Raw genomic sequence first — 19,547 nt, forward strand, 5'->3', positions numbered from 1 at the left:
ATTTAAATAAAACTCATCAACCTTTTTATTTTTCATTTTGAATATGAGATACAAGTTGTGTAAGATAGTTGACACCTTGCAGGAAAAGAAGCCGGAAGAACAGTTTTCTCGCAATATTAAATGAAAAAGTTTTGAGATAAAAGTAAGAAAAAAAAAATAAAAAATTGTCTGGAAAAACAAAACGCTTAAAAATTTTTTTTATTATTTACTTCGAAAGAGTAAAGAGGAGAAAAAAGTACACGTCTGTCGGTAAAACGTTGAAAATCGATTAATTTCCGGTAGAACCGGAAGTTCAAATTAAACGAGACATGGGAAGTTTTCACGCCCATTATTTGATTGTGAAATCCTGTGAGTTTCAAATTTTTTATCCACCCTTTTTTAGACCGAAATTTTTCTAGAAACTTGTTTTCTGGATTCAAAATCTTCGAAAAGGCACTGAGCAAGATTTCATTTGTTACAATAACCAGATAAATTCAGTAAAACAGGTATCGTTAGAAAAAAGTGTTTGAATATTGTTGGAATTACGCCTAACCATTTTGCGCTATTGTCGATCCTTTTTTGGTTATTGCAACGCAAAATCAGTTTGCGAGGTTTACTCTACTTTTTTAGTCAAACAAGGCTTTAACGTCAATTTATTCTTGCGCGAGCATTAAATTTTCGCAACGGTAGCAAGAAAATGTAGCAACAGCGATCGTAATGAGAAAGAATAGCAACGGATACTAGACTTTCCGGTAACGGCTAGAAACTAATTTTCATTTTCCACCTAGAATTATATTTTTCAATTGTGATTTTAAAGTAATTTTTGTGAAAAAGTGATTTTGGATCGAAATCTTTTCCTTTTATTGTCTTACATCACCAGAAGTAATGAAAAATAAGAATTCTCTAGGATCTTCAGGACACTCACGATAATCTAATAAGGTGATATTGAGGCGATCGAGTTCCGCATTATCCATTCACCAAGGTCCGGCTAAATCCCCGGACGGTTCGATTGTTCGGTCTATTACTCTCCCCATTCATATTTAATTTGGCGTGGCTGTCAGCCGGACATCAAAAGATAGTTACTGCTTGTGGGGAATCCCATGGGGTGAAACGTGCATGGTTTATTGCTCGCGTACCTGCAGCATGCGTGCGCCCGAGGCAGGGGCGATATTTCACGTTCATCATCCTCACTAATTCACCTAACCGCCGAATCATCCTCGTTCGTTACGCTCCGTTAAAAAAAAAACTATACAGTTGACGTTTTAATTGAGCAGTTCCCTCGTGGCCTCCCTGCCTGCACTCAAGGCGCATCGTCCTGTCAAATTAGATTATGTCGAATTCAATTTTTGTAATCCTGATTCTGTTCGTACCTGGGGCGGAACCGTCAAATCATTAGAATATTAGTGAAAGGCAGTCGACGGCCAGGGTGGGGTACAAAAATGCGAATGACGAAAAATTTGACCCTGAGAATATCCAGAAAGTTTAATTACTGGCAGTTAAAAACGTGGAAAAGTTGGCTTGTAGAAGAATGAAAAATTTTCAGAACCCAAACATGCGTAAATAAATTTGTACCGAAATTTTCTTTCGAGAATGGGAAATATTGCGTAGAGGAACAATATTGAATCGCGAAAATAGCGAACAGTCAAAAAGTCCACTTTTCAAATGTCAGACTCTTGCCGAAGTATATATCGGCCCATATCAATTTTTAATTTCGGAACTCTCATTTTTCTGTATATCCACATTCTGTGCTTTGTTCAGTCGGAATGCCGACCGTTCTGAAAATACTTTTCCGAATAAAAGAGGGTTTGGTTAAATGAATTTTCGGAAAAACAGTTATTCTACTTGGTAATTTGTTGAAAATCCGAATTTCGGTACGCTGATCAATCGTTATTTTAAGATTCGTGTCTATTAATTTCGAATTTTCATCCTGAAACGGACCGCGTGCCAATTGACGTGAGATGTTTGCAGACGGCGGTAGTTAAACATGTGTGCTAACTAACACGTAGTCTGTATAAGCAGTGCTAATCCAAAGTATCTTTGCGATTTCGTAGCGCGGTCTTCTTTGCATCGCCGTTCACAAAGTTCCGATGCGTTTTATCGCGCTGTAAATTTCTTCCATTTCTGTTTATTAGTTCGGTCAAAACAGTTCTAAATTAAAAATATTCGGTATATGGCTGCATTTTTGTATATCGGGGTTTTCGACTCGCAGAAACTCAAATCTGAAGTGATTATCGAGCTGCATAGCCAGCGTTTCGAGAAATCAGGACAGTTTGACGTTTTTTGCGTTTTTTACAAAAACTGATATCGATAGATTAAAAATGACTCGACCATCGTGAAGAGCGGAAAATTCTACATCGAATTATTTTCACGTGTGTCGGAAACGGAGCCGGATTAACAAATTATTAAAAAAAAAAATTCTACTTATCGACGGAATCTAGGAAATTTTTATGTGATAATATGTTTTTGGCTAACTTGTTAATCCGACTCCGTTTCCGACATATGAGGACATAATTCGATGTAGAATTTTCCGCTCTACGCGATGGTCGAGTCAATTTTTATCCATCGATATCAGTTTTTGAGAAAAACGTAAAAATCGTCAAATTTTCCTGTTTTCTCGAAACTGCGATTATGCAGCTCTAAAATGACTCAGATTCGATTTCCAGAGTGTCGAAAGACTCGTCTACACAAAAATGCAGCCACATCCCGAATATTGTCAACTCATATCTACTTTTCCCGGACTATTCTTCTTCTATTTTTATTTTCATTCAGAACGTAGTTTTTTGGGGCTACGCTTCCAGATACACAACATACAGATACAGACTGTTCCGAGGTTTGTTCAGAGACAATATAAGCAACAGGTAATTCACAGAGGCACCGCAAACCGATGATTCTACTCTTCCATACACATATACAGATGTATAGATATATAGGTATATAAATATATATATATATATATATATATATGTATACACACTTACCCCACTGTTTGCTTCTGTCTTTCGTTGTAATAATCGCCACTTTGTTTGCCGCCCGACGAAAATTACACCCCAATAAAATATAAACGTAATATCGGACCCTGCTGCTACGTCTCTAATCCTCCACGATTATCCGCCTCCCTTCATCCCGGGCGGCATCTTCTTTCACTATTTTACCGTCGTAGTAATCTGAAATTCGTTTACAAGTAGTTATGCGTGAGCTCTTTGATCGGAAAATTTACAATACAATTTTTCAATTACTTGTTAGTATTTTTTCAGCAATTTTTATATCTGCGGTTTACGTTTAAGGTCTTTATTAATTTTTTCTTCCATCAAATTTTTTCCACAAAATTTTCAGAAATTTATTTCAATACCAGCATCTTATCGGTATTTGTATGTAGATTTTTTTTTTTTTTTTTTTTTTAAAGAAATTGTTCAAATTTTAATTATATTTCAGTTTGCACTAATTTTCTAAGAACTGTTGCACTTTTTATTCGACTCAACATTTGTTTTTCCATTCCCTTAGGAATCGTTCATTCATTTCAAAATTCTGCTAAGCATTTCACCGAATTCATCTCACTTTGTAATAAATTCTTTCAAATCAACAAGAATCAAAGATTCCACGAACGGTTGATCTTAAAAAATTGTTCATTAGACTCGGATTTCGGTTATTAAAAAATTTCAAGTAACCAATCAATATCGAATTTTATTTCCCATCGTCTATCATCATTATTATTCCAACAGAAAAATTTACTTCCCATAGAAACTTTTCATATCAAGTAATTTCTCCTTCAACGAACATAAAAAAAAATCTTTCGATGATGAATAAAGTTTTTTTTTTTACTCGTACGTTGTCAAAAAAAAAAAAAAAAAAAAATGCAACGGTCTGTTACAAATTCGAAATATTTTTAATTTACAAAAGCGACGATTGTATTTCAAGGTATTTTATTTTTTATTCCCTCTTGAATTTCGCTGTCGGATTTTTCCCCCCATAATTTACACCTCGTTCCCACAAAAATCTATACATAAATGTAACTATTTCTGCGATAACGAGTACAGAGAAATGTTGCACTCAGTGTTTCCAACCGGCACGCGTTATGCGTAATAACGATTCTTCGCCACGCGTCAGCCGAGCCTTGATATAGAGGAGATAATAAGGGCAGCCAGGCAGGTTCGCGATCATTTAACCCTTGTCTAACTCCGCCCTGTTTGCGCGTCGGGGTTGAAAACCGGTCACGTGAACGGAAGTTCACCTCATCCGGACACTTCGAGGGCGCATCAAAGGTACGATTATCGAGAAACGAACGTACATTCGTACATGCGGAGAGTGTGAGAAAAATGACAAGTAATTATTATCCAATGCGACTATCATATCGCCGCGGAATCGTGAGACTCTCAATTTTTACCAACACCCTACATTCGAATAAACGCGGAGGCGACACGACTTCAACTATGACGCAACAAATACTTCCGGTAAGTATTCTGGTTTCTGTTTTTATTTTTAATTTCAGTATCCAGAATTATCAACTAAAACTCATAGAGGGAATTATTTGTGCGACAATTGTCAAATAATAATAATTTACTTCCAAGTGAGAAAAGCAGAATTAGTAAGAAATTAGAATTATGGATAAATTCAATTTTAAAGACGTGGAAGAATTTTTGTGACGACGTGAATTTTTGGTGGAGTTTCAAGTTTAGGATGAATTTCCAATCTTTTCTTAGACGGGAAATTCTGAAGGCAGAAAGAAAAAAAAAATTCTTAAAATTCCCCGAGTAAAAATGTTTCTACGAGTTCAAATTATGGAATTGAAAAATTGGTTCAATTCATTTTCTTATAAGCTTGAGTACGATTTTATGTATCGGCGAGTTTTTTGTAAGTCGATTAAAAATATACTATACTGTAAAAAATTTTCTACCCTCGGACGAAAAAAACTTGAAACGAGTCGAGTTTATGTCACAATCTCTCTTACTTGCTATTCTTGTGCAATTTTAAACTGTTTTCGTGTAACTTTCAAACAATTTCAAGCGCTTTTGGTAACATTTGAATAAATTTTTCAACTGATAGCGTTGAATATTTTTTGACAGCCGTATTATTTCAATCGAAGCGATATCAGTTTGTTTTTAGAAAACGGAAAACACGTCAAATTTTACAGTTTTCTCGAAACATCGGCTATGCAGCTTAAAAATTACTCATATTTCAGTTTCCGAGGGTCGAGGAAAACTCCTCTACAGAAAAATGCAGCCATATCCCCAATATTTTTAATTCAGATCTATTCCTGCCGGCCTACAAAAAGCCATCGATTCGTAGCCTGAGGGAATTAATAGCTGTAAAACTGAGCGTACAAATGATCGTTGCGCCGATCAGGAATGCAGTGTGCATTCAGGTACATGCTTCAGGCAGTCAGGTATGTATGCAGAAGGATTTGTGGGTGTGTACATTGAACCTACGTGTAGTTAGATGGATAGGTGGGTACGAAACGAGTAGGTAGGTAGGTATGTACCTATATCGGCGTGATTCGGCGTAGATGCATATAACGTATGTCCGCTCAAATATTGTCTCATTAAATATTTGATCTCGTTTTTATTCCATTTATTAAAAAGCCACCGTTAGGACATCCCTGCAACGTAGAGCTATCCGATTCATACCAATTCCGTGCGACGGAATGCATGTGGATATAGAATACACAGGTATACTTATTTAACTATGCACTTTTCCTCCACCGTGTCGGTCACTTGTCGATGACTTCACGTCGGTTCATTTGCCTCGTTGAAAGCTTCTACGGATCCTGAAAAACCATGAAAAAAAAAAGAAAAAAACGACTCGTAGAAGCCTTGGCGATTTTTCATATTCCTAAGCCGCCTTTCGCTTCTCTATTTTTTCATTAAAGTCGAATAAAAATACGCCAAGTAAAAGTCGTTACAGGACTTGTGAAATGATGAGAACTTCTACCGATGAGTTATCAATCATTCGTAAATCATAAGACGACTGAAAGTCACTCGAATCTTTTGGTTAAATTTTTTAAACCCCCGTTTATTGATCATCAATACATTGAATAAGTCAGCGATATAAATTAGCAGACGTCTATTGATAAAATGTTACGGTGATTCGAAAAACTTTTTCAAAGTTAAAAAAATAACGCGAATGATAAATCAATTTTTGTTTACACTGCTGTCGATCTGTTGATAAAAAAAAAAAAAAAAAAAAAAACAGATCAATTGTGAGACTGTGAATTGATTGAAATTTAAATTATCATCCAATGTTTTATTCGCAATTGAAGAATGAATGAATATCTTGAAGATATTTTCAATTCCAAAAAGATTGCTCCAATTCCAAAAAAGACACGTCGAAACTATCTCACAGAATTTTTATACAACGAATGTTTACAAATCCGTTTGTTTCCCATTAGCTGAGTCATTTAGTTAATTATTCGTTAACTGTATTAAATCTTGTGAATAATGAAAACGAATTTTATCAAAGCTCAAAGAAGAAGAAGAAAAAAAAAGGAACTAACACAAGTGTCTAGCATGAAAATGTTTTTTTCAAAAATACTCATCCATTTGCACAGGATAAAAATGGAGCGTCTATTTATCGTTGGATCGAAAAGAAAGAAAAAAAGGGTTTCTTTGTCTTTTAGTTTCGACATCCGTACGCTTCATCTTCCGCATTTTTTGATTTATTTCCTTTTTTTTGCCAACCGTTGTTTGCACGAAAGGTTCGGCAAGCTGCGGCTCCATTTGTATAATTAAAAGTGTCATTAGTCGAGCGATGTGTATAATAACAATAATTATTAATATTATTGTTATTATTATTATTAATATTATTATGATAAAAACAACGACAACGGGTTTCAACGTATTAACCAACAATCCGTTACACCGTCCAGGTATCGGATCGCGTAGGGTGGTCAGAATCAGTCGATATATCCGCGGCATAGGGGCTGAGGGTGAATCGGGGGTGGCAGATATCCGAGGTGAATCCGGCGCCGTTATATATGGGAGGGTGGAGGGAATCGGGATCGGGATCGGCGGGTGTTGGGGGCGGAGGGATGGTAAGGTGCAAACATTTGCCTGCCGCCCGGTAAATTAAAAGCACACAGAGAGAAGAGAGAATAGGAGAGAGAGATAGAGAGAGAGAGAGAGAGAGAGAGATTCACTGTCCTATGGTGTGTATAGCCAGAAACTAACTTTACCAACCATCCCGGATTTCCCCGATCCCCCGCACCCATATGTAGAAGTATAATGATAATAATCACGGACCGGAAACGGCCCGTCGCGGAAACAGAAAACGGCAGATCCGGTTGCTTTAATCGATATTGAATAATATTGCGAAATGTCTGTAGGTATAACATGGAAATACCGGAAATTTTCCTGTTTTTACTGAAATCTGGATGATTTTGCGAAAATTTTGATTTCCAACCTTTCGTTACTGATGACACAAAGGCTGGACATTGAAAATACAATTATTGAGTGTTGTGCACTGAATAAAGTGTTGTGATTTGATTTTTACGACATTTTTGGCAGTCTTAATCTTCAAAACATGTATACTTTTTTGAACGGACAATATTCGGTTAGGTTTCTTATTAAAATATAACGTTTCAGGAACAGACTTTCATAGTTTTTTTTTTCTTTTTCGAAATTAATTTTGACGGGGGGGGGGGGGGGGGCACGTTTTCGTCGTAAATGACGCGATTTTTTCGTTACCTCAACTTTGCCGATGTTTTACAATATAACGACAAGCAATTTTGGCTAGGAAAACTGAGAGAGAAGTTCTTCTGCAACCTTAAACAGTGCATAAATTTTTTTTTTCCAGATTTTTAGAACTCATTGTTAAAGCAGGATATTAATTGTTTGGAGAACGGGATGAATTTCACCTTGTATAACCGTTATGCGATTCTACCGAAGTTTGATCAATTAGGGTTAAGATCTTAACGTTTCCAATCACCTGCGAGACGATCAGTCGAAAGAATGACAAACACCCCAAGAGTACGTCTCGTGACTCGAGTCGCGACAACCCTTTTAAAAAAGGGAGAAAGGAAAAATTAGTTCGCATGTTAAAACACCTTGAGGTTGATTTATCGAAATCTCTGAAACAAGCATTCATACACGAAGCGAGGCGAGAGGTGTTCGTATAATAATTTTTAATGCACCACGACGAGAAGGAGGATGAGGATAACGGGTCGGAAAGTCCGGGGCTGCAGGGTGGCTGGTGTATGACGTCGCAAATATTTGCAGTCAACATGGAACGCGAGAGAGGGAGAGAGAGAGAAGAAGATAGCGAAAGAACGCGAATCACAAGCCACCGCATACGACATGCATAGTCAAGGGAATGCTCTTCGTAGTGACTGGAAATAGAGCCGGTAGCGAGGCGACTATCCATCCAGTACCGCGTGAAAGAACTGAGAATGCCCGAAATATTCTGGAGGTGATTTTGATGTCCTTGGATGAGGGCCAGACCGCTGGATTCAAGGTCAGCGACAGTGGCTAGCCGAGGTGTTCTTATAACTTAGTTCAAGAGAGTCGCCAGCCCTCGTAGCTGAAACTCTCTTCATCCCTTCCACAAACATTCGTTCCGTTTATTGCAATGACAATATTATTCGGTCAGTCGGGAGTGGAATATAAGCAGTGCTCAATAATCCATTTTAAAAATGGTTTCCAAGAGTTTGGTCTCCGCAGTTCAATCGTCAAAATATCACCACATTGAGTTATCCATACCTGAATACTTCATTTTTTCAAACCCTTTCGTAAATCGATGTGGAATGACGAAGAACTCTCGGTTCTCTGACCCGATCCGTCCTTTCTCCTCGTTCAGTTCTTCCTCCGTCTCATCTTGTAGGGTACCGAGCCTGGAGCGTTGTTGCTCACCTCGTAGTGCAGTGTTGCACACGGTAGCCCCCGAATTAATTATCACGTAATTAAGAGCCCTGACTGAACCATAAAAGAGGCACATGAGGTCCGCAGGCTCCCACGACTCTTGTATCGTCTTGGGCTTGGGCACGATCTATGCTGCAGTTCATGTTGGTTCACACATCCGCCTCCGTGTCAGCTGTAACTCACCGAAGGGCGATGATGGATTTGAAGAGCGAGGGAGACGGACGAACCGCGGAACAACCGGTGCAATTCTATTTGCAAAAACAAAGTTTACACCGGACAAATAGATGAGGATCCGCCAACACCGTTCGGTATCATCGCCGTTGAGTGGCCAGTCAGAACGAAAAAGCGCAATCCGAACTTTGCTCTCACCTTTTTTTGGTCAACTGTTTCCCCCTTCTGAATCTCCACGTTTATGAAGTTCATCCATTTTCTTTCTTATATACATACGTTACATCCTGACTCATGTAGGTACCTACTGTTCCCATCAGTGTTCACAAAACGAACTATGTGTGTGGAAAGTAGTGTTCATGTAGCAGATGTTAATGGACAAAGTTAAGAAATGTAACCTACACGATATTCGGACGATTCGCAATAATCGTCATGTAATTCCATGAATCATTATGATACAACTAAAATAAATTCCCCATTAGTTACAGTAACTGAACTAGTTTTGACCACGTTGGAATGGTGTCCAGTGGTCCTGTAAACATCCTTGAATTTATTTCGTGTCCTGGAAATATTCTATTTCTAAATTTTACGAAGCATTGGTCCTAAGAAAAAAAACTGTGATACACAGATTGAGTAAAATATATTTTTCGCGGTCACGTTTTGTTAGAAGAAAGAACTTTATACACCATAATCGTCATTTTGGTGTATTTTTTATTGTTCCTGAATATCCTTGAAATTTCCTGGAAATGTCCTTGAATCTGTTACGGATTTTTTCACTGGACACCATGGTTGGTCTCGGTTAGTTGGAAAGGCCGGTCCGCGCCAGGAGTGTGACTCAAAATCACTTCAGCTTCATCTTCATAATAGAACAAAGCTTTCCCTGCTCTCGGATGTGTACAGTATACACAGAATACACATTATACAGATGCTGCATCCGTTGAACGTCTGCGGAGTAGGTGCTTATAATAAATGCTGCATCGTGGAGGAGAAACGAATGGTAACGCAACGTCGTAGGTGTCGAGCCTGGGCCTCGAAAATGGAATAAAGCGTGGTCTATGGCCGGGCCTCGGGTAGGTGTATACTAATTGAAGGGCCGGTTGTGGCCGTTTGGCGCTGGTCCCAGTCCGAGCCTTCGGGACCGAGTCCCTCCGTCCCGGTCCTCGTGCGGCTTACGGTAGCTGCGGATACCGGGTGATTAGCACCTCCCCGGGTCGTAGGATGCAAACGGACGATGAACAGCCTCGCGGAGAGAGTCGAGGACCCACGGACCACACACGATGACCAGAACTACGATCCCGTCTTTCCCAAACAATTCCTCGAAACGCTAACTTGAAACAGGGAATTATCGTTATTCTGTGCCCATGCGAAACCTTCGACTGCTGGACACACGATGTTGGAGTTTGCACAGGATTCATTCCCGCCGAACTGTTACAACAGTGTGGTTACAGTCTCTATCCGGAAGTAGTGCTGCAACTGGGCGAAACAATCCTGAAATGTTCCTCAGGGTGAGTTTAGTCAGGAAAATCTACCGACCCTGATTGTGGAATCGATATTCATAAACCAAATTTGAATTCCATGTTGTATCTATTTTCTCTTCCCTTGAGTTGTTGGGATTGTGTGATCTAAATCTCTTAACTCTCAATGTCGTCATGACCAGGTTGTATAGAAAATTCAGTACTATATGGAAACGATACCTAATTCTGATCGAGAAGATCGATATTCCACTGAAGGAATTGCAGAAGCAAAGTTGAACTCTTCTGACTAGAAATTGAAACCACAGTGTCAACTTTTAAGTTAACCAGATCGTAGCCTGACGCATTAGAATGAAGAATCCATAATAAATACGAACATTTTATTGCTCTTGGATCCCTGAGAGATTCCGTGCGGGTGATCGAATGTCTGAATTGACTCGGCGATCGGGTCGTCTCGTCCTGACAGAGACTGGCCAGGACACTGGAGTCTGGAGGGTCGGTGTACCGCGGCCAGATACAGCTCGGCAAAGTGCACGTCACAGTGTCATTCCAGGTCCCTGTGGTTCCGTGGTCCGTTCTGATGGAGTGCCACGGATGGTGGCGGCCGGTTGGTACGTGCGAAGAGCACTTGAGAGTGGAGTTGAGTGGATCCGAGGACCGGACCGCGGTGTGCGAGACGAAGCATCTCGACATGGGTGGTCCATTCTTCACCGCGGTTCTTATTTCTGTCTTAGGAACGCGTCTCGGCTTCGCCTTCCAAAAGGCGAACCGACGATGTCCTGTCCAAGCAGCGCCGAATCCGGAGACGTAACCAAAATCCAGGCGGGACGATGAAAACGTGGATGCGAATCCTTCCGCAAGTTTCCAAACTACGCAACGTGGTGCAAAGGACACAGACCGGAAAGCTTCACCCCGACGACTACGATCACGATACGACCGCGTACGAGATGAAAAGAATGGAGGATGAATTGGATGAAGTTTATTGAAAAATTTCTTTTTCAGTCGCTTGCTGCAGAGGAATTATACGAGTAGGCGAGACAATGCTCAGGAATGACTTTCGTTTCACTCGGTTCTTCGTTTGGATCCAGTCTGTATAACCGGTTGAGTATTAAGCGTGCCACTTGGCCGATCCGACTGTCAGTTATTTTCGAGTATAATCAGACGGTGGTGCAACTTCTCAGATGATGGTGAAATTATCCCTCGCGGATTTTCACTACTCGACGTACGGATGATTCGCGAAACCATCAAGTCTGCACTGGATATGCAATGACTACAAGCTCTCTTATCGAACCACGCTAAAAGGTTGGGAAATTTTTTAGCAATAACGGAGCTGAGCTGATTTGTCAACCACGTCGTTTCGGCGACCCGACCGGGTGCTTCAAGAGTCTAGACCACTTAGGAGGGTCCGGAGCAAGGGCGTAACTCAGCATCGACGGAACCTTGAACAGCAATCATGGCCAGGCTTTATGGGTCTTCGGATTCTAGGCCGCGTTGAGAGCGTAATGCGTTGCCAAAGAGACGCGCAAACACCTTTCGCAATGCGAGCTGCTGGCGCGTTTATAAATTCGAGATATGGCGTGCCGGTATTGCGTATTCATAATATCTTCACCGTCCGTGAGATGTGATAAGAATTACATGGAGGTAGATACGCAGGAAAAGAGAGGAGCTCGAGACGTCGGTGCTTTTTTTTTTTTGCAGCACCTGGGTTACGACAGATGGACGGACTGACTCACGTACTCTCTTCACTCCTGCTCAAGACTCTTCACGACACTTTCGCACTGATCGCAGTCCTTGCCATTACCCCGATAGATATTCTCGTATCATCCTTCGGGCTGTTAATTTGCATCAGGATCATCACGGAATGAATATTAACAATTGTGAAATAATTTGGAAAGGATGAAACAGCACCGGGTGATTCGAGTTGAAGGAACATTGCGGACATTTTTGAGAACGGAATTTCGACAGTAATAATCCGCGATTTCGACGTGGAGCGAAGTCTCGAATTCCAAATTTGGAATCTACGAAACGGAGAGACTAGCGGAAGTTTTTTTTTTTTTTTTTAACACTCTAGCCTCGCGACCTCAACTCAGTTTTTTGTACTGTTCAATGCCACTAGACTCTCAGTGGAAGTAAACAGGCGTAAAAAATCAATCAGCATAAATTCTTCAAGCACCCAGAGGTCAACGTGCGGACTGAAATCAAGAGCGAGGATCACCATATTCGTTGCGTCGAAACTTTGGGTACCGTATAATATAATATATAACCAAAATCATTCGGGGTGCATGGCCAGAGATTGCCGAGGGTAGACCATAAAATACGTATTATCGGTCCCGGGGCAGCGCTGTGACGCCAGGGTGGATATACTTGGAATATAAAACATATGAGGCTCCCTGAGAATCTCGTACGAGAATGTAGCGTCACGCTCAGAAGTCAGTGATAACAGTAGCTCTCATTCTCGGCCTCACCAACACCATTCAAAGCCCGTAACTTAACCTAGAAATTTTTCTGCGGAAGTAATTAGAGATTACTGTTTAAGTCAAGGGGATTTTCCCCAGTCAGGATTTTGCAAAAAGCGATTTATGTTTAAATTTCATTTTCGTAATTTATGTACGACACAGAAAATTTCATGTCGGTCCAACAAACATTCTTCCCAGAGCGTCTGAAAGTGATTTTGAAACTTTGAACGCGTTTTTCTAAAATCCATGTTTGCAAAGTCGGTGAGAAAGATTTCTCGGAAACGGTTCAAACGATCGGTCTCAAAATTTTTACACAAGCTTTATGAATATACTTTTCAGTCGTTGATCGAAGATTTTTTCTCACCGATAAATATTTTCCATTTTATAGACAAATTGAGGCGAAAATTTTTATGGAAAATCGAAATTTTTTTTTTGTGAAGCCACCGTTTTGTTACTTGTTAATATTCTGTTTACTCCTTAGATCATAGACCAGACAACACCTTGTATTAACTAAATCTTTTTTGTATTTCCATTTCCGATGATTCAGTCCGGAAATATCTGGCTCGCCACAAGACGCTGTTTTTAGAAATACTTTGGAAGATCGACTATAGCAGCTTTAAAAATCATTATTTTTACAAATAAAAAATATCAGAATAAATTTCAATCTTACCTCAAGATGTATATAAATTTTCATATTGTTTTCGCCCTCATGACATGTTATAATCACTCAATGACTTAAACTCATTCACTCTAACCGTGCCATTCTGTGTTGTTAAATGATAGTCAAATTACCTCCATAAGGTATCTATTAAAAACCATATCAAGATTCCAAATTTTCAGTTGCGAAAATCACTGATCTATCCTCCGGAATTCACTTTATAAATCTACTTCATTCTCTACGTACATCTTCCATTTCTGGTGAATGACGTATCCTGAGAAAGGTTCAAATCTGATTTTAGCAGCTGTTTGGCCGGCGTTTAAACGCAATTTTTATCGCGTCCTGGTCGAGAACTGTTTTCAGCAATATGGCCGATCCATCATGGCGCTTTCCCGCGGATGACTCGAGACACCCTGGTGGTTTCTGCACCTCGCGGACGTTGTAAGGGGTGGTCGCCCCGTCTGCAGGGTGGGTGCCTGCTATTCTCAGATAAGGATGGACCCTATATCCTACGTTTGCCTGCTCCATGTTGTGTACCCGGTCCGGTTTCCCTTACATACTTTGTCCTCACAGTACTCTGCACGTCGCGCGTCCCAGCAAAAGATGAGAACAACCCTCGGGTACGATCAAAACATATTTTTATTTATTTTTTTTTAAGTTTTCTTTTGAAACTTTAACGTTTCATCAAAAATCTTATTCCATATAATTCTTTTCTGGCAATTCTATGGTTTTAACAGATTTGTAAAGAAATATTTTGTATGTCGTACCGAGAATTTGTAATTGTTTATTTAAAATGGTAGAGAACAACGAGGAGAAGAATATTCACAGGAATTGAATCACAGTATAGCCGAAAATGGTTGGAAACTGTTTGAAAATCGTTGAAAATCATTGATAATGAAAAAATGTGCAACGAAACGATTGTTGAAAATAGTTTCAAAAATATCGAAAGTGATCGATAATAGAGAAAAAACTAGAAGCATGTCTACGGTTCTACCAAAGTCGAAAAAAACAATGACGAATTGTTTGATAATCGCCAAAAAAGCAACATAATGCAAAACTTCACTGCCATTAGCAAAAATTGAATTATTAAAGTGACCTAAAATCACAAATGAATGACAAATTGGTTGAAAGTTGTTTTTTTTTTTCCGTAAAAATTGTTCATTTTTTAACTAATTGAGAATATTTATGAAATTTATATAGATTGTTGAGTAAAAAATTAGGTCCATTCGCGAATACGAGACTAGGAAAAACGACGGATTGAAATTTGTTCGAATGCGGGTTTTGTTCGAATCTTTCGTTACGTGTAACCCTTAGCTAGCTGGTGCGAACGGTAGAACGCGACACACCACTGAATAATAAAGATCCCTATCAGCGAGTGCCATCCCACAGAGGTCGACCGCAAGGAATAATGCCTATTTAATTATTATCTAACCGCTGAGAGATACGGCATGAATTTATAATTGCATAATGATTTATTTAGGGTCAAGCCACCCACCAAACCTATCTACCCCCGTGTCTGCTTATACCCACAAAATAACCTCTCTAACGCCACATCGCATCGCCACGATCCGTATACATGCACTGAGAAAAATTTCATTTGTTACAGTAACTAGAAAAATTCAGTAAAACAGGTATCGTTAAAAAAACTGTTAGAATATTGTTGGGATTACGAAAAACGAGGTACGCCTAACCATTTTGCGCTATCGCCGATCCTTTTTTGGTAATTACAACGCAAAATCAGTTTGTGAGGTTTACTCTACTTTTTTAGCTAAACAAGGCTTTAACGTCAATTTATTCTTGCGCAAGCATTAAATTTTCGCAACAGTTGCAAGAAAATATAGCAACAGTGATCGTATTGAGAAAGAATAGTAACGGATACTAAACTTTCTGGTAACAGCTAGAAAACTAATATCCATTTTCTATCTAGAATTATATTTTGCGATTTTGGTAAAAATGAAAATAGTTAAGAACTGAGCGGTAACCGGAACTAAACATCTATCTCAGTGTAGAGTTAAATAAAAATGAAAGTTTACGGTGATAGCAAAAAACAATTTTGAATTAAACATTACGCGCTAGAGTTTGCCGACTTTGCCTTTGGCGATTTTTGGCATAAGATCAGCCAATTTAATCTTATTGGAGTTTGCTTAAAGATGACCAGAAATTTTAGAGAATTAAAAAATGACGTACAATGTAAAGGTTAGGAGGATTTTATTTTTTTTTTTTACGGTTTGTTACATGAGAAAGGTGAGGTAAAAGGTGATCCTAAATACGTTACGTAATTAATTTAAGTACAGCCTTTAGCAATAAGTTAAGAATGCTGTGTTACCGACGCGGTACGCGTTCGAATCGTTCGAAATATGAAAACGTACGCATGGCGCCATCTCCTGTCAACTTTGCAGAATCTCGTGTTTCTCGCTCGACGCTTCGAGCTTCGGTAACTTGACAAATCCCAGAGATTTTACACAAGTTTTCTGAAGAACGTAACGCGAAACAATGGAAGTTGGTTGAATTCTATTCAACCATGATAATCACTTGTTCGTTTGTAAAATACATAAAATATCTCAAACATTCTTCACGTCGCGTCCCGACTCGCGTAAGTTTTATATCATATTTACTAGTCGGTATGCGGCATGACAAGTTTTAGGTTAGAATAAGCTCTGTTGTTACTTTAGATTTACTGTCGCAAGGTGTTAACCGCAAGCTATAACCTAAAAGCTAAGCTAACCCAATCACTGTTAAAAACAATTAACTCATCTTTAATTAAATCACAGTAAATAAATATTATCCTTCCAACCGTCGTCCGCTAGTTGTTTTTTTCGTTTTCAACATAACTTAATATTACATCCAGATCTTAGACTCACAAATATCGTTATTATATGCTTTTGAAATTCTATTCTTGTGTTTAGTTCGTGTATTTGAATTTTTCTGTATTTTACTAAATTTTTCTTCAATGTATCAGTTATTAGAAATTCGATTTTAACCTAATTTTATCTTTTATGCAGTGCCATCAGAACACCAAAGCGTATTTCGTTATTCGTTTTTCGCCCAAGAAAAAAAGAAAAAAAAAAAACCACTTAGAAATTTGAAAATTCTGGCGCGATTTCGAATCAGAATGATTCCTGACCATAACAGTAATGACATAATCGATTTGGCGGTCTTTTTTACACCTAACCTAACTTTCGATCTTTAAACAAGAAGGCCAGCAATAAATTTACCTCAATGATTTCAGGGGGCGACGAGTTACTCGGCGGAGCGTTGGAAGGCGTCAAAAATGGAAGGAGAACAGGCCCCAGCATCGCGGGATGACCCGGTAATAATGAAGCTCGATACGCCTGAATTCCGAACGATATTCACGCCGGAATTGAAGACACTAGCGGGTCTCTTCGAGAAGTATAACTACGAGATCCGAATAGCGGGCGGAGCGGTGCGGGACATCCTGATGGGTATCCGACCTAAGGACTTGGACTTTGCGACGACGGCTACGCCAAACGAGATGAAGGATATGTTCACAAAGGAGGAGATCCGTATGATAAACATGAAGGGCGAGCAACACGGTACGATAACATCGCGTATAAACGACGCTGAGAACTTCGAGATAACAACCCTGAGAATCGACGTAGCGACAGACGGGCGTCACGCCAAGGTTGAATTCACGAAGGATTGGAAGCTCGACGCGAATCGTCGGGACCTAACGATAAACTCGATGTTTCTCGGGCTGGACGGAACGGTCTACGACTACTTCTTCGGCTACGAGGATCTGAAAAAGCGGCGAATCGCCTTCGTCGGTAATGCAGAGACCAGGATCCAGGAGGACTACCTCAGGATCCTGAGGTACTTCCGATTCTACGGTCGCATCGCCGAAAATCCTGACGTTCATGACGCCGCGACCCTCCAGGCCATTCGCCGGAATGTTCAGGGTCTCGATCGCGTCGCTGGTGAACGGATTTGGACCGAGTGGCACAAGATAATGGCAGGAAGGTTCCCCGTTGAGCTAACCACGAAGATGATCGAGTGCGAGCTTTCCAGGCACATCGGTCTCCCCGAAAAGCCCGACGTTGCGGCCTTCCTCGAGGTCCACAAACGCGCCGAAGAAAACGGCGTTCGTCTTAGAGCCATCAGCCTCATATCGGCGCTCCTGAAGGATCAGGAGGAGGTTATGTTGCTCCATGGTAGACTGAAGCTATCCGCCTTCGACAGAGACCTTGCTCTGTTTCTGGTTCAGCACCGCGTCGTTACACCATCTGAAAAACCGCTTAAAATTTATCAGAAGCTGGTTATCATGCCGAAGGGGAAGAACCAAGGTATCAAAGAGTTCGTTTGCGAGCTTTTTAGATACAGAGGTGATCTCGAGCTTCTTCGGGTGTTCGCTGATTGGCAACCACCCCGATTCCCCGTCGGAGGCGATCAGCTCAGGCAGCATGTCAAGGGTGGGAAACTCATGGGGTTGGTCATCACCAGGCTCAAGGAGAGGTGGATTGATTCCGACTTTCAACTGGATCGCGAGGAGCTTCTCAAACTTGTACCAAATATTGTTGAGGAGATTAATGATGATATTCAGAAATAAATACTTCGTAGATTGTTTGTGTATAATCGAGAGTTTGTGTTCTAGTCTTTCCTTTCCACTTTGCAATTAATTCTCACAGTTTCATCTTACTGTTTCAATAGCTAATTGACGCAGAATGAAAATAAATTTGTCCCAAAGATTCGAAAGATTAACAAGAGATTCAGTACCTTTCGAGTACAATAAAAAAATTACTGGTCTTTTATAGTACTGATAACCACGCAAAATTCTTCACAAGTTCTTCAAAATGTTACAGAGATCTGAGAAATTGTTAAAAAATTGTACCAATAGATGCAAAGTATTTTGAATGTAATGCCTTTTAAGATATTGTGAAATACGAATATTGAAATTACGTATAATAATTATTTATAAGATACTGTAATTAAAATCGTGCATCCACTTGATGTCGAAAAGCTAATTTTCACCTTTACCGACCGAATGACGCTTCGCGCTTTTTACCCCAGTAATTCTGCGAAATTCTACTCAGGGTATCAACCCTCTGTAGCAATCGCACCCTAACTTATCATGTTCAGGGTACTGGAACACCAGGTATAAAATCCTCGAGGTGCCATCTTTGAAGCGATGTACTGAAGCCTCATTTTTTATCACACAAGACTTGATCTGTCCGGTGAACTTCTTTACCGACTAGAAACTTGGCAAGTTTATAAAAATTCTCGGTTTAAATAAACGTCAACTAGAATTTTTCACATCGAATTTTAAATCGACTCTAGTAAATATTCTCTATAAGCTTACTGAGGATTCTCCAAAAAGTTTCCGTTCCATTAAATCGTTCTAAGAGACAAACTTTTCAGTATAATTTGTAACAGAATTTTTTACAGAGTGCAGTTTTGATTCATTTTTCAAAGGTGAATCGAATCGTAGCAGTAATATGTTCGCACAGGTCACCAGAAGATATTATTTCCAATTTGCCATAAAATAATGAGCTTCGTATATAAAAAAATTTCATAAATTTTCTGAATAAAGAATAAAAGAAGAGGTAAAGGGAATTCGAATAAAGAAGCGAATTGGCTTCATTTCCGTTTTTATCAATACCACTGCGAGGTCTGAAAACCGGATATACATATTCCGAATCAAAACGGCAAATGTCTTCAATGACCAGACCAGAACGACGTCTGTTATTGGATCTACAGTCGAATTTCGGAAATTAGATTTTGCCCGCTATTCGATGCTTTGATCGCCGTTCCTCCCTTCTCCTCCAACCTTTTCGGCCCATATTCTTCTTTCTTATTTCACCTAGTGGACAGAGCAAGATGACTTCTTTGACGAGCTTTCATCGACTGGCCTTTCTTCCTATGGACATGAAATAAAACCTCCTGAGCCAAAAAGGGAGATTCTAATTTTATTTGTATGAATAAAATACGAAGTACGGATGCTGAACCGATGAAG

At 39.7% G+C, this 19,547-nt stretch overlaps 1 protein-coding gene and 1 long non-coding RNA gene across 2 annotated transcripts in view; one reads left to right on the forward strand and one right to left on the reverse strand.

Annotated features, from left to right (window-relative positions):
* The window catches only part of LOC124295382, an 89,484-nt gene that overhangs the window by 53,491 nt on the left and 16,446 nt on the right, over positions 1–19,547 (reverse strand). The window contains exon 2 of the long non-coding RNA XR_006905329.1: positions 2,958–3,143. This is a non-coding gene — a long non-coding RNA (uncharacterized LOC124295382). The remainder of the gene's footprint in view (positions 1–2,957; positions 3,144–19,547) is intronic.
* LOC107224613 (CCA tRNA nucleotidyltransferase 1, mitochondrial) lies at positions 16,000–18,169 on the forward strand. Its single transcript, XM_015664733.2, has 2 exons — positions 16,000–16,172; positions 16,809–18,169. The coding sequence occupies exons 1-2, from the start codon at positions 16,101–16,103 to the stop codon at positions 18,141–18,143; spliced, it is 1,407 nt and encodes a 468-aa protein (XP_015520219.2). The 5' UTR covers positions 16,000–16,100; the 3' UTR covers positions 18,144–18,169.

This window comes from Neodiprion lecontei, chromosome 7, assembly GCF_021901455.1.
Source record: "Neodiprion lecontei isolate iyNeoLeco1 chromosome 7, iyNeoLeco1.1, whole genome shotgun sequence".
Lineage (NCBI taxonomy): Eukaryota > Metazoa > Arthropoda > Insecta > Hymenoptera > Diprionidae > Neodiprion > Neodiprion lecontei.

Coding starts and splice junctions, on each gene's coding strand:
- LOC107224613 (XM_015664733.2), top strand. CDS start 16,101: ATGATAATCACTTGTTCGTTTGTAAAATACATAAAATATCTCAAACAT. Junction 16,173..16,808: donor CACGTCGCGTCCCGACTCGC/GTAAGTTTTATA, acceptor CAATGATTTCAG/GGGGCGACGAGTTACTCGGC.